Source organism: Grammomys surdaster, unplaced genomic scaffold (genome assembly GCF_004785775.1).
Source record: "Grammomys surdaster isolate TR1022 unplaced genomic scaffold, NIH_TR_1.0 319, whole genome shotgun sequence".
NCBI lineage: Eukaryota > Metazoa > Chordata > Mammalia > Rodentia > Muridae > Grammomys > Grammomys surdaster.
This window is the reverse complement of record NW_021604738.1, coordinates 118,457-129,796: the sequence shown is the minus strand read 5'-3', so window position 1 is coordinate 129,796 and position 11,340 is coordinate 118,457. Positions and strand designations below refer to the sequence as shown.

Sequence of the window (11,340 nt, the reverse complement as noted above, 5' to 3'; positions counted from 1 at the left end):
TAGATAGATAGATAGATAGATAGATAGATAGATAGATAGATAGATAGTAGACAAAACAATAAAAAGTTAAAATACATGAAGCCAGCCTTCATAAAATATAAATTAATATTTGTACTGACATGTGTAATTCTGTAAGAAAGAGAAAGAGACTCAAATATAGAAATCAAAGGTTTGAGAATCAAAGAGAAAACTGATGTGACAATAAAGCTGGTTCAAGGAGATGGATGGACAGACAAGTCATTGTCCACTGAGAAAGTCCAATTTGAGGAAATAGTTAGGATCCAGAAATCCCATCACCAGGAGCAAATGTAGAAGTCAGGAAGTCATGTGTCAGACATATGCTTCCACATGCTACAGAACTGATCACAAGAGCCAAAACACAGAAGAGACCCTAGGTGACCATGGCCAGATGAACAAATTAAAACAATGTCCACTCAGCCCTTGGCCCGTTGCTGGCCAACTGGTACAAAAACCCAATAAAATGCCATTTAATACCAACAGGAAAATGCCTTCCCGGAGCTCAAACCAGCCTGTTTCACATTAGCTGAAACAACAGTCAGGGCATATCTTCCACCACCTGACACAAAACAGGACCTCACTGTCCCCACAGCCACAGCCTCAGAGTCACACTGAAGAGCAGTGGACCAAGCCTCCAGGCCCTTCCAGGACTCATGGGGGCTTTGGTCCGTGGCTTCTTCACTCCCACGTGGAGTGACTCTGACAACTCAGGCAGTGATCCACACTATGGGAGCAGGGTGTTCCGGCATGGGGGAAGGAATTGAGATTCTTCTCCCTCTCTGCCCTCCTCTTGTTCCTCCCTTTCCCCCTCAGACACACATGCCATGGAGCTGATAATCATTGAAACATTTCCAGACTTAATCCTGAAATATGGATAAACAGTCCCAGAGAAGGAAGCCTCGTGGAAGGAGAAAATGTGGGACATGTCACTCATGTTATAGAAAGAGATGTCACCTTCAGTGTAGTCCACAAACACCCCTACACTCTGTGGAGCTTGCCTGATAGATAATGAAGCCCTCCCAGAGTCAATATAGGCCCAATATCCACTACTAGACTGCCCCACAGTCCAAAACCCCTTAGCTGGACTCTCAAAATAAAAGTCTTTTCTGTCCACACCTTCCCTACAGACCCCCAGAATCCATTTGCTTCCTTCTCTTTTTGTTAGCTTCACCTCCCAGTAATATCGTCCAGAAGAGATGCCTCCAGTGCCTATGACACTGAAGAGGTCATCCAAGCACATAGTGGTGTACTTCCGGGTCACACTCATCCTGTCCTGGGAGATGGCAAGGGTGTGATGGGCAGAGGCTGGATCCAGAGTGAAAGTCCCTGTAGAAAGAGTCAGCAATCATGGGAAGTTCTGCTCAGTACCCACAAGAGGCTGCTCCACCTTCATCTCAAAACCTCTTAGCTTCTTCTAGGGGGTTTAGTCTCTCACATAAGAGCCTTGAGGCTCAAACCAAGGTCTTGCAAGCAGAGAAAGGCAAGAAAAGCCAAATTAGGAGGTGAAAAGGAAACAAGGCACTTGAGAAGGAAACCAGCTTAGTAACTGTCAACTCTGCCATCCACATCACTGAAGACATCAACACCTGAGTCACCACACAGAAGAGGAGAGACCAGAGCCATAGGAAGCACAGGAGGAGTGTCCCTAAGGGACACAGAGTCACTCACAGGCCTGGAAGTGTTCCTTTCGCCAATCTACAAGAGAAATACAGATCATGTGAGGGTTGTGAGGGACTATACCCATCTTGTCTGCAACTGTCTTCAGAAACAGACTTTTTTCGGGTTCTGAAGTGGGAGTTGTGGGGACTTGTGGGGACAATATGCTTGTCTCACACACCTATACATACACAGAGGGAGAGAGATATACACATAAAAACACACATACACACACATACATACACACATACACAGAGAGATGTGACACACATAAAAACACACATATACACATGCATACATACACACATAAACAGAGACAGACAGACAGACAGACAAACAGACAGACAGACAGACACAGACATGCACACAGAGGGAGGGAGAGATACACATAAAAACACACATTCACACACACATACATACATACACAGAAAGAGAGGGAGAAAGATACACACAAACACACACATACACACACACAGAGGGAGAGAGATAAACACATAAAAACACACATACACACATACACACAATCTGCTGTAGCCCTCCTGTAAAGACTCAAACAGTGGGGTTTAACATCCATTCCTCATAAAGTCAGAGAAGCGTCCTCTCACTGTGCCTTGTCAGGTCCCAGACACAAACATCCTGGAAGCTACACATCCTTGAATCAGAACATTTCCAAGAATGGGAAGGAGGGATGCGATGAAGCCGGAGGCCTGTGAGTCTGGGAGGAACCTAAGCTACCTGAGGAGTTAGAGACAAGCCTGACTCACAAGGGAAGACCCTGTCCGAGACAATGGCAGCACGGATGATACTCTACAGTACAGAGCCTGCAAGGCCCGGTGTTTGATCTTAAAGAACAAGCAAACAAAAGTCCAAGACCACTTGATGCCCTTGCAGAAGACATGGCTTCAGTTCCCAGCACTCTGGTGGAGGCTCATGACCATCTGTAACTGCATTTCCCGGAGACTAACACACCCACCTGGACTCCAAGGGCAATGGGCATGCACAAGGCAAACAGACATACATTCAAGAAAAACACTTATTCACGGAATAAATAAACAAATGAATGGAGAGATAGAGATAGACAGATGATTGATAGATGATAGATAGATAGATAGATAGATAGATAGATAGATAGATAGACAGACATAGAGGAATAGAGAGAGGGGGGGAGAGAGGAAGAGAGAGGGGGGAGAGAGGGAGAGAGGGAGAGATAGACAGACAGATCTTTTTAAGAAGAGTGTTCATGTGTATGAGCAGTTCTACCTGGCATGTGAGGTCCCCTAATACAACCATCACAGGAAGTTGAGTGTGATTTCAAGTAGATCACCCAGGCCTCAGCAAGATGCTAAACATCCTGGAGACACTGGACACCAGAATCAGAACACATGGTCTTGACATCCAATCCCTGAGTAGCCAGGATCTCTGAAGAAGGAATCATCAGGGGCAACAATGCCAAGCACAGACACAAAGACAGAGAATTTGTGTGTGGGGGGTGGGGGAGAGACAGAGACAGAGACAGGGAGGCAGAGAACACTAGAATACCAGAGAACAATAAAGGAAAGGAACTCATAGTTGAGACAAAAGCACAGGAACCCCAACTTTAAGGAGGACAGAGAACCAAAGACTATCTTAGGGATACCTGATTCCCAAACCTCCCAGGCTAACTTCTGTAAGTAGCACTTCTGATCCACAAGGACTCATGGCGTTCTTCCAAGTCTCTGTTAGCAGCTGAACTCCCCACTAACCTACAAGATGTCCACTGATCCAGATGGCTGCAGACTGGGCCATGCTGACTCTGACAACAGACAAACCCAGAATGCATTCTGTGAGTCTGAAGAGGAATCCCTGATGTCTTCTATGGAGGCTCCTTCAGTGACAGGGAGCACAGAACACTTAGCACATCCCGGGGCAGCAGGGATGTAAACTGAGAGAGAAGAGGATGACAGAAGCTGAAGAAAGACAGGTCAGAAAAACACACAGTCACAGCTGTGCACACTCCTGCTGGGGAGATGAACAAATGTCTACTCACACCGATAGCATGCCAAAGACGGGCCAAAGAGAAGACTCCACTCGGGTACAGCTTGTGGAATCAAAGAAACAATGAGCTCAATTAGACTTTCTTATAAAAACACCATCTATGAATGAGGAACCACAATAATTAAGGAAAAAAAAATCTCTCTCACCGATAGCCATTAAATGTCTACAGACTTACTTGGGGAACAACATGATCAGAAGACCTTCCTCGAGTAGCCATTAACAGTCTATAAATCACAGAGAGGGTGACTAAGAGGGGGTAGCAGGTAATAGTGCTTGTACCAAGTGAGACTAAGCATGACTTCTACATGCTGTCCTCTGATCTCTACACTCATGCCAACATACACACAAGGATACAAGGAGACAGACAGACAGACACAGACAGAGACATAAACAGACAAAGAAAGAATCTTGGGAAGAGGGAAGGAAACCTTTGTGACTCTTGTCTTTTAAATGGGCCTAGTCATAGGCAGGTCTCCTTTGGGTGGTCACAAACAGCTCAAGAGAATGACAGCTACTTCCTGCTGGCTTTTATGTCTGCTCAATGCAAGGTCGGGCCATCTGGGAACAAGGACACTGAGTAGGGAAAATGTTTCCATAGCACTGGCCTTTAGGACAGCTGTGGGACATTCTCCTGACTGGTGGTTGACATGGGAGAACCCAGCCATGTGGGCACTGCCATCCCTTGGCAGGTGGTTGTAGGACACAGGAGAAAAGAAACTGAGCAAGCCACAGGAAGCAATCCGCTAAGCAGCACCCCTCCATGGCCTTTGCCTCAGCTCCTGCCTCCAGGTTCTTGCTTCCTTGGCTTCCTGCCTTGACTTGCTGTGAACAGGGACTGGGAGTTTGAGTCAAGTAAACCCTTTCCTCCTTGAGGAAATGCTTGGGTCTGAGTGTTTCATCACAGCAGGAGAGACTCTAACTGAGACACAGGCTCTGCCCAGCAGGGGGCAGTCTATCACAGTCACATACCTGCATACAGCTGGGCCTTCCTCCAGGCTGTAAAAGAACACATTCTGGTGAGAACTCAATCACAATAGCCTGACTCAGAGAGTCTGCTAACCTTCATCCATTCTCAAAGTGAGGCTCTGCCTGGGAGGAGAGAGGACCCTGCAAGATGCAGAGGCAGCAGAGTATTATGGGAAATTCCCAGAACCATAGATCAGAAAGATGGCATTGTAGGGTAAGTCCCCCACTGCCCCTGCTCTGTATGACTTTTTAAAAATAGTTTTTAAAAATGAGTTTATTTTACATATATGAGTGCTCTATTTGTATGTATACTTCCATACCAAAAGAGTACATCAGATCCCATCACAGATGGTTGTGAGCCACCGTGTGGGAATTGAACTCAGGACCTCTGGATATGCACACAGTGCTCGTAACCTCTGAGCCATCTCTCCAGCCCTTCTGTGTGGCTTTTAGCTGTAAAACAGCTCCCATCTACTTCAAACAGGAAAATAATAATAGAAGTAGTTGTCACACTACTAGTCTCTAATCCTTCAGCTTCACTGTCAACAAACAAAACTTTGCACTATGAGAAAATATCTTAGAAAATAAAATAAAGTTATTCAACAATTATCAGAACACATTACATCAGCTCCTTTTTTTTAAAGATATATTTGGAGGTGTGCAGCAGAATAGAATGTGTATAATTAGTGTAGCTATGAAGTGAATTTGTGGGAGAAGCACCCAGTGTTCCTCAGGTGAAACAACTCTAAAGCCAGGCGCATCTATACCAGGAGCACACAGACTCCAATCTCCTTCCCGTCGAGGGAAGCAACCCAAGTCTCTGCCCGTCACCTTGATCAACACCTTCAGGAGCAAAGGGAGCAGACTCCTGGAGGATGACTGAGGAATGGGTGCAGGTCATACTCCTGAATCTGTGACCTCTTTTACTGATAAGCTTCTTTTGCTGGGTAGGTGTTGTCAATTTTCAAAAGCTAGAGTCATCTGAGAGGAGGGAGCTTTAACTGAGAACATGGCCCCAATAGACTGGCTGTAGGCAAGGCAGTGGGATTTATCTTGATTGATTGATGTAGAAGGGACCTGCCCACTCTGGGCAGTGCCACACCTACACAGGTGGTCCTGAAGTGGCCAGCAAGACAGTTGAAGAAGCCATTGGGAGCAAGCAAGGAAGCAGCCTTCCTCTGTGGTCTCTACTTCACTTCCTATCCAGTTGCCTGCTCTAGGTCCCTGCCTTGAGTTCCTACCTTGCTTTTTCCCAATAATAAATTGTGATTTTAAAATATGTAGGACAAATAAGCCATTCCCTCCCCAGATTACATTAGTTTATTACAGCAAGAGAAACATAACTAAGACACTTTCTTTAAAGAAAATGTAATACTGCTGTTTGTCCCCAGGTGCAGACAGAAGTCTGGAGCTACTGAAGTGAGCGATAAAAATATCAGGAAGTGGTTGAATTATGACCCAGGGCACAGGATAAACACAGGAGTCACACATTTTCCAGCTCTGGGCAGAGATCAGAAGGAGCCTGAACACCAGGCTGCCACCTTCCAGAAAATTCCACTTCTGTCCCCAGAAGGGGTACCTACTCTACCTAAAATCAAGGAGAGGGCACACACAGAACCTGGGACATTGGGGCAGTCACTCACCGGCATTGTAGGCTGCTTTCCTGCCATCTGAAAAGCAACACACAGGAGTCAAGAGAACTACGGGGCTCCTGAGGGGACCAGAGGGCTCCCAAGGAAAAGTAGGACTCACCAAGCTCCTCCCTGAGTGTACCTGAAAAACAGTGAGGAGAAGGAGTCTGTACACTTAGCAGGAAGAAAGGAAACACAGTCGGGGTTCCTGATAGTCTGAACTACAGACAACCTGACCCAAAGAACTCCAGCCATCCTCTCTGGATTTTGTTTTCCACCTACTCTGATCTCAGAACACTGCACCTGGGGACTCTGACCCCGTGCTTCACTACTACGGTGACTTACTAGTAGTCCTCAGAGCATCCTCCTTTGTCTTCTGTAACTCATCCTTCTCACGCTGAAGACTCCCCCATTCCTGCTGTGCCTTCAACCTTGCAGAATGTTCTCTTCTGAGAAGATAGCTTGTCCCTAAGACTAGAAGTCCCATCATGGTCAGGGTCACGAGAAAAGCTGGCTTCCAGGGAGAGGCCTGAGGGAAGAAGGGCTCTGTGGCCCAGGCAGAGAGCCAGTGATAGGCAAACCTGAAGACAGACAGCCTAGCACACTCTGGGAAGATCATATACACCCGGCTCTGTAGGAGTGAGGGACAGCTCTCACCTGGGATGAACATGGCCATGGCTTTCTCCTGGCCCAAGATGGGATTGAAGATGGAGCAGGTCACATTCCCCACAGAGCTGTCTCTCACCACCAGCGAGGTCTCTGTGCTGAACAGTCCTTCAGCATTTTCAAGGTGGGTCTCTGAGGATGCTGACAGATTCTCTCCTCTGGAGTCTGTCCAATGCACCTGGGGCTTCGGGTACCACCCTGAAGTCAGGCACACAACACTCACTCCACCGTCTTCTGGACCTTTGATGTACACTTCAGGGACAGAGCCCATAGCTGCAAGAGAACAGATGTGAACACCCTAGAACCCACTTTAGGTTGAGAGACCCCAGGAACAACTATGTGTCTCATGGGAGCATTACACAGGGCTGATGGTAACTGGAGGGAAAACTATTCCTGGATTGGGACTAGATTGAACCACTGTTGCCTAACAGAGGATAGGTAACAGAGTCAACTATGGGGAACAGAACACAGGTGTAGGAGGCGGTTCTGATGCTAAGGTCCTGTTCCCCAGTTGGTTCTTGATCTGTCACTAAAGAAAGCCATAAGCCAACTACTGGGCAGAATGTAGAGACAGGACTTCTGGGTCCCTGGATGTAGGAGAGAAACACAAGGAAAGACGAGACTGTTTGTCATGATTTGGAGAGAGTAGAACCAGGGAACCATGTGAGATCTCAAACTAGAGTGAACACAGAGGCCGCTCTTACAGGTGAGGGGTCAGATGAACTTAGCAACTAAAGAATAGTGCAGGTGGGAGAGTCAGAGATTTAAAAAAAAAATGGTAAGAGCACACTTTTTCTGGTGGGAGATAGTGCTGTCCAGCAATTGTTCCAGAAGGCAAGTTGTAAAGGAACAAACTGTGTGTCTTCATCCAAGGTTTCAAGGGAAGCCAGGTGGAGGCTGTAGAGCCGTCCACTTCCTGGAGCAAAGGTGGGAAGAGCGAAAGCCTACATACTACACACAGACTTCTCTGTAATCAACCACAAGGTCCTGAGGAAACTGAAGGACATTGAACACAGTAGCCCTGAGGAGGGAACCAGCACTCCCTCTGTCCATTATCCACACACCTGTGACCCTCATGGCAGGCCTACATCCAGCTCTCCTCTCCAGGGAAGAAAGAACCTGAGCTTCCTTCCTTCCTCTCCTCAATCACTTGCCTTTACCACTGACTGTCATTTCTCACTGACTGCTCACTGACACACAGTGATCTTCCTGCTGACACCTCTGAACTACACATTCCAACAGCTGGTATTTTCATAACACAGACAGGATCTCTGGCCTACAGGACTAGACACAGCACATTTTAGGAGATCCGTGTATAGAATCTGAGTCGAATTCATCTATGTAAGAATTCACTACCTAGTTCTCATCTCAAAACGGGAAGCTAGAAATAAGTAGAGATAATAATGAGAGAGCAGAGCATCCGTGTGAGCCCAGCACTGCACTGCAAGCTCAAGGACAGTCTGCCAAACAAGAGAACGTCTCTCAAAACATGAAGCAAAGTAAGGAGCTGAGTGACGTGGTCCCTCTGTTTCCTCCCACACACAGGTCACCCAAGGTGTTTACAACAGGGACTAGTTAACCAACCTGCTACCTTCAGTTCCAAGATGGCCTCTTCATAGAACACTCCTTGTTTGAAGTGGCAGATGTATATCCCACTATCTGATGCCTGGACATCTTGGATCCTCACAGCAGCCTTGCCTTGATGGAAATGATCCTTCACCAGCGAGGTGCGCTGTAAATACCCAGGCATCTGCCCTTCCTTCTGCTCCTCTTGGTCCCGATAGACAAGTACTGCTTCTGAGAATCTGGTGCGGAACCACCTCAACTCCTCCATGTTCTCCACACTCATGGCTGGAAACACGGAGCAGGGAAGTATGGCTTCCCCACCCAGCTCAGCCACAATGGGGTCTGAGGGACCAAAGACCAGGAACTCCACTGTGGACAACAGATGTAGCAGTGAGAGGCTGGAGAGACACCAGGCAATGCAGGGAACACACTCTGAGGAAAATTGCATGCCAGCAGAAAGCAAGAGGTCAATGGGGTTGTTCTTGGCATTGTGCATCAGGCATCCATGACTAACTAACATACTAATGTACAAGTTATCTTTGGACATAGCAGTGCACCCCATAAATGATGCAAAAAAAAAAACCCACTTCTGCCTATGTGTCCCTGGCCCCAGACCCTTCCCTGAAGGAATCCCTTTTATATTCTTTCCCCAGCTTGCATGTACTTGGTCACCAGATGAATTTCAGGTAACTGAATCTTCACTGAGAGCACCAGCCTCAGCATGTTTGGGTGGGTTCAAGATCATAAATTTATAAGGATTATTACAGATGCTCACACAATTGGTTATATGACCACACCATGGGAGACACAAGTGTAACAGGCTGGTCTCATACAAGACCCAGGAAAGTCCCAACACCCAATCCTAAATTCTGTTATCAGCCCATTTCTTCATCCACTGAATAATGTGAATATTAAAACAGAGCTGAGGATGAAGAGACAGCTGAACAATGAAGATACAACAGATTCTTCTAGAGGATGCAGGTTCAATTCCCAGCACCCACATGACTATCTGTAACTCTCTTCTGGACTCTGTGGGCATCAGGTACACAGGTGTTAAACAGACATATATTTGGGGGAAATGCCCATACACGTGAAATAACGTATACAGAGACAAAAAATACTTGTCTGAAACAGCAGCCTGCTTCCAGGTGCCCCAATCTCTTCTTGATAAAGAAGGAAGAATGTCCTCTTCATTCTGAGAACCTTTGGCCCTCCAAACCTGGAGGACTTTGACACAGGCACTGTGGCCCCAAGAGCTCCCTGTCATGCTGCACTACTCTATTGATGACTAGCACACTGCTGCCACTGGACAGTACAGGACATCTGTGTGCTGTCTCCCAACCCCACCTCTGTGACCCTTACGTAGAGTCAAAGGCTGTCCCTGCTCTGCTCAAAGCTCAGTCCTGACTCTACACTTCCCACCAGGGATCACCAGGCCCTCAGGGCTGTTCTCCACTCAGTCCTCCTCACCTCAGCTCCTGTTTCTCTCTCCCTGGGTCATTCTGCTACAGACAGCACTGGTCTCTGCAGCCCCTCACACCTCAGGCTCACTGCCAGTCCAAGGCTAGCCCACCTATACTCCCAGGGAGGGTCTGCCTATGGAGCTCAGGCTGGCTAAGGACTCACAGTATTCAATATCAGCCTCTCCAAGGCTGATGCAGGCATTCTCGCCCGAGATTTTCATTACTAACTCACTGTAAAGGAAAAGCTGGAAAAATCCTGGGTGCCAGGTTTAAGTGAGTCTCCTGCACATCTGACCTGCAGAGCACCCGGCAGCTCCCACCCACTGTAGGGAGACATGGGAAGACAGAGCAGGACAGACTCACTTGCAGTCACCCAGCTAAGCAGCTGTGTAAGGACAAACAGGCAGGAGACACTGAAGAACAGAGAGGACTTGCAGCCATTTTCCATGTCCTCTGAGCTGAAGAGAAAAAACAGGAGAGGCAGATCAACACCCTGGGGCTGGAGATAAGAGCGGAGAACTACCCAGACGTTTTACATCTTACCAGAGACAGCCTTGCTCATGGTGAGATCAGCCTACAGGATCAAAACACATCCGTGCTCATAGGTGAAGGCTCCCACAACCCAACACTGACAAACAGCCCAACCTGGGCTCCTCTCAGCCCTGAGAAGACTGGGTGGCTGGGGACATCCAAGTCATCTGAGAGGAAGCCATCCTTTCCTTCCCACCTCAGCCCCAGATCACCAACAGCAAAGCTCTACCCAGAAATATAGGCCCCTCCTTTCTCAGAGCCTTGAGGAGAGCCCAGTGTAGAAAAAGTGACTCCAACTCCCCCTTATCTACAAACTGCCTGTGACTCCCAAGACATGGAGCCTATGCCCAGCTTCCCTCCTCAGGAATACCAAGGAGCCTGTATTCTACAGATCCACAACTGTCACCAGCCCCATACAGGCATCTTCAGAGACACACAGGTCTCCAAGAAGGCTGAGATGCCCATTACAGATGCCTTGTCCTGGCTTTCGCTTGTGCAGATTGTCCACACTCATGTCCCAGCCCAGCCCTGACATGGCTCCTGACATGACTTTACACTTGGCAGGTCACACACACACAGACACACACAGAGAGACACACACATACACAAACACATACACACACAAGCACACATACACACAGACACACACACAGACACACACAGATACACACACCCCACAGCACAGGTTTGTCCTCATAGTCTCTGTTGATAAAGACCAAGCTGGGTGTGGACAGGGTTGAAAAGAACAGGAGGAAACTCTTTTCTTCCCAAACCTCCTGCTGTTTGGAAGGAGAGGGTGGTGAAGAGGG

General features: G+C 47.6%; 1 protein-coding gene across 1 annotated transcript; it reads right to left on the bottom strand.

Moving 5' to 3' along the window:
- Positions 1–742: 742 nt before the first annotated feature.
- On the bottom strand, positions 743–10,448 carry LOC114629886 (butyrophilin subfamily 3 member A2-like). The gene is made up of 9 exons (XM_028778005.1): positions 10,364–10,448; positions 8,556–8,906; positions 6,963–7,244; positions 6,651–6,851; positions 6,427–6,447; positions 6,318–6,344; positions 4,678–4,704; positions 1,687–1,713; positions 743–1,344 (listed from the first exon to the last, which is right to left on the bottom strand). Exons 1-9 carry the CDS (start codon positions 10,446–10,448, stop codon positions 743–745), a joined length of 1,623 nt encoding a protein of 540 aa, XP_028633838.1.
- Positions 10,449–11,340: the final 892 nt, after the last annotated feature.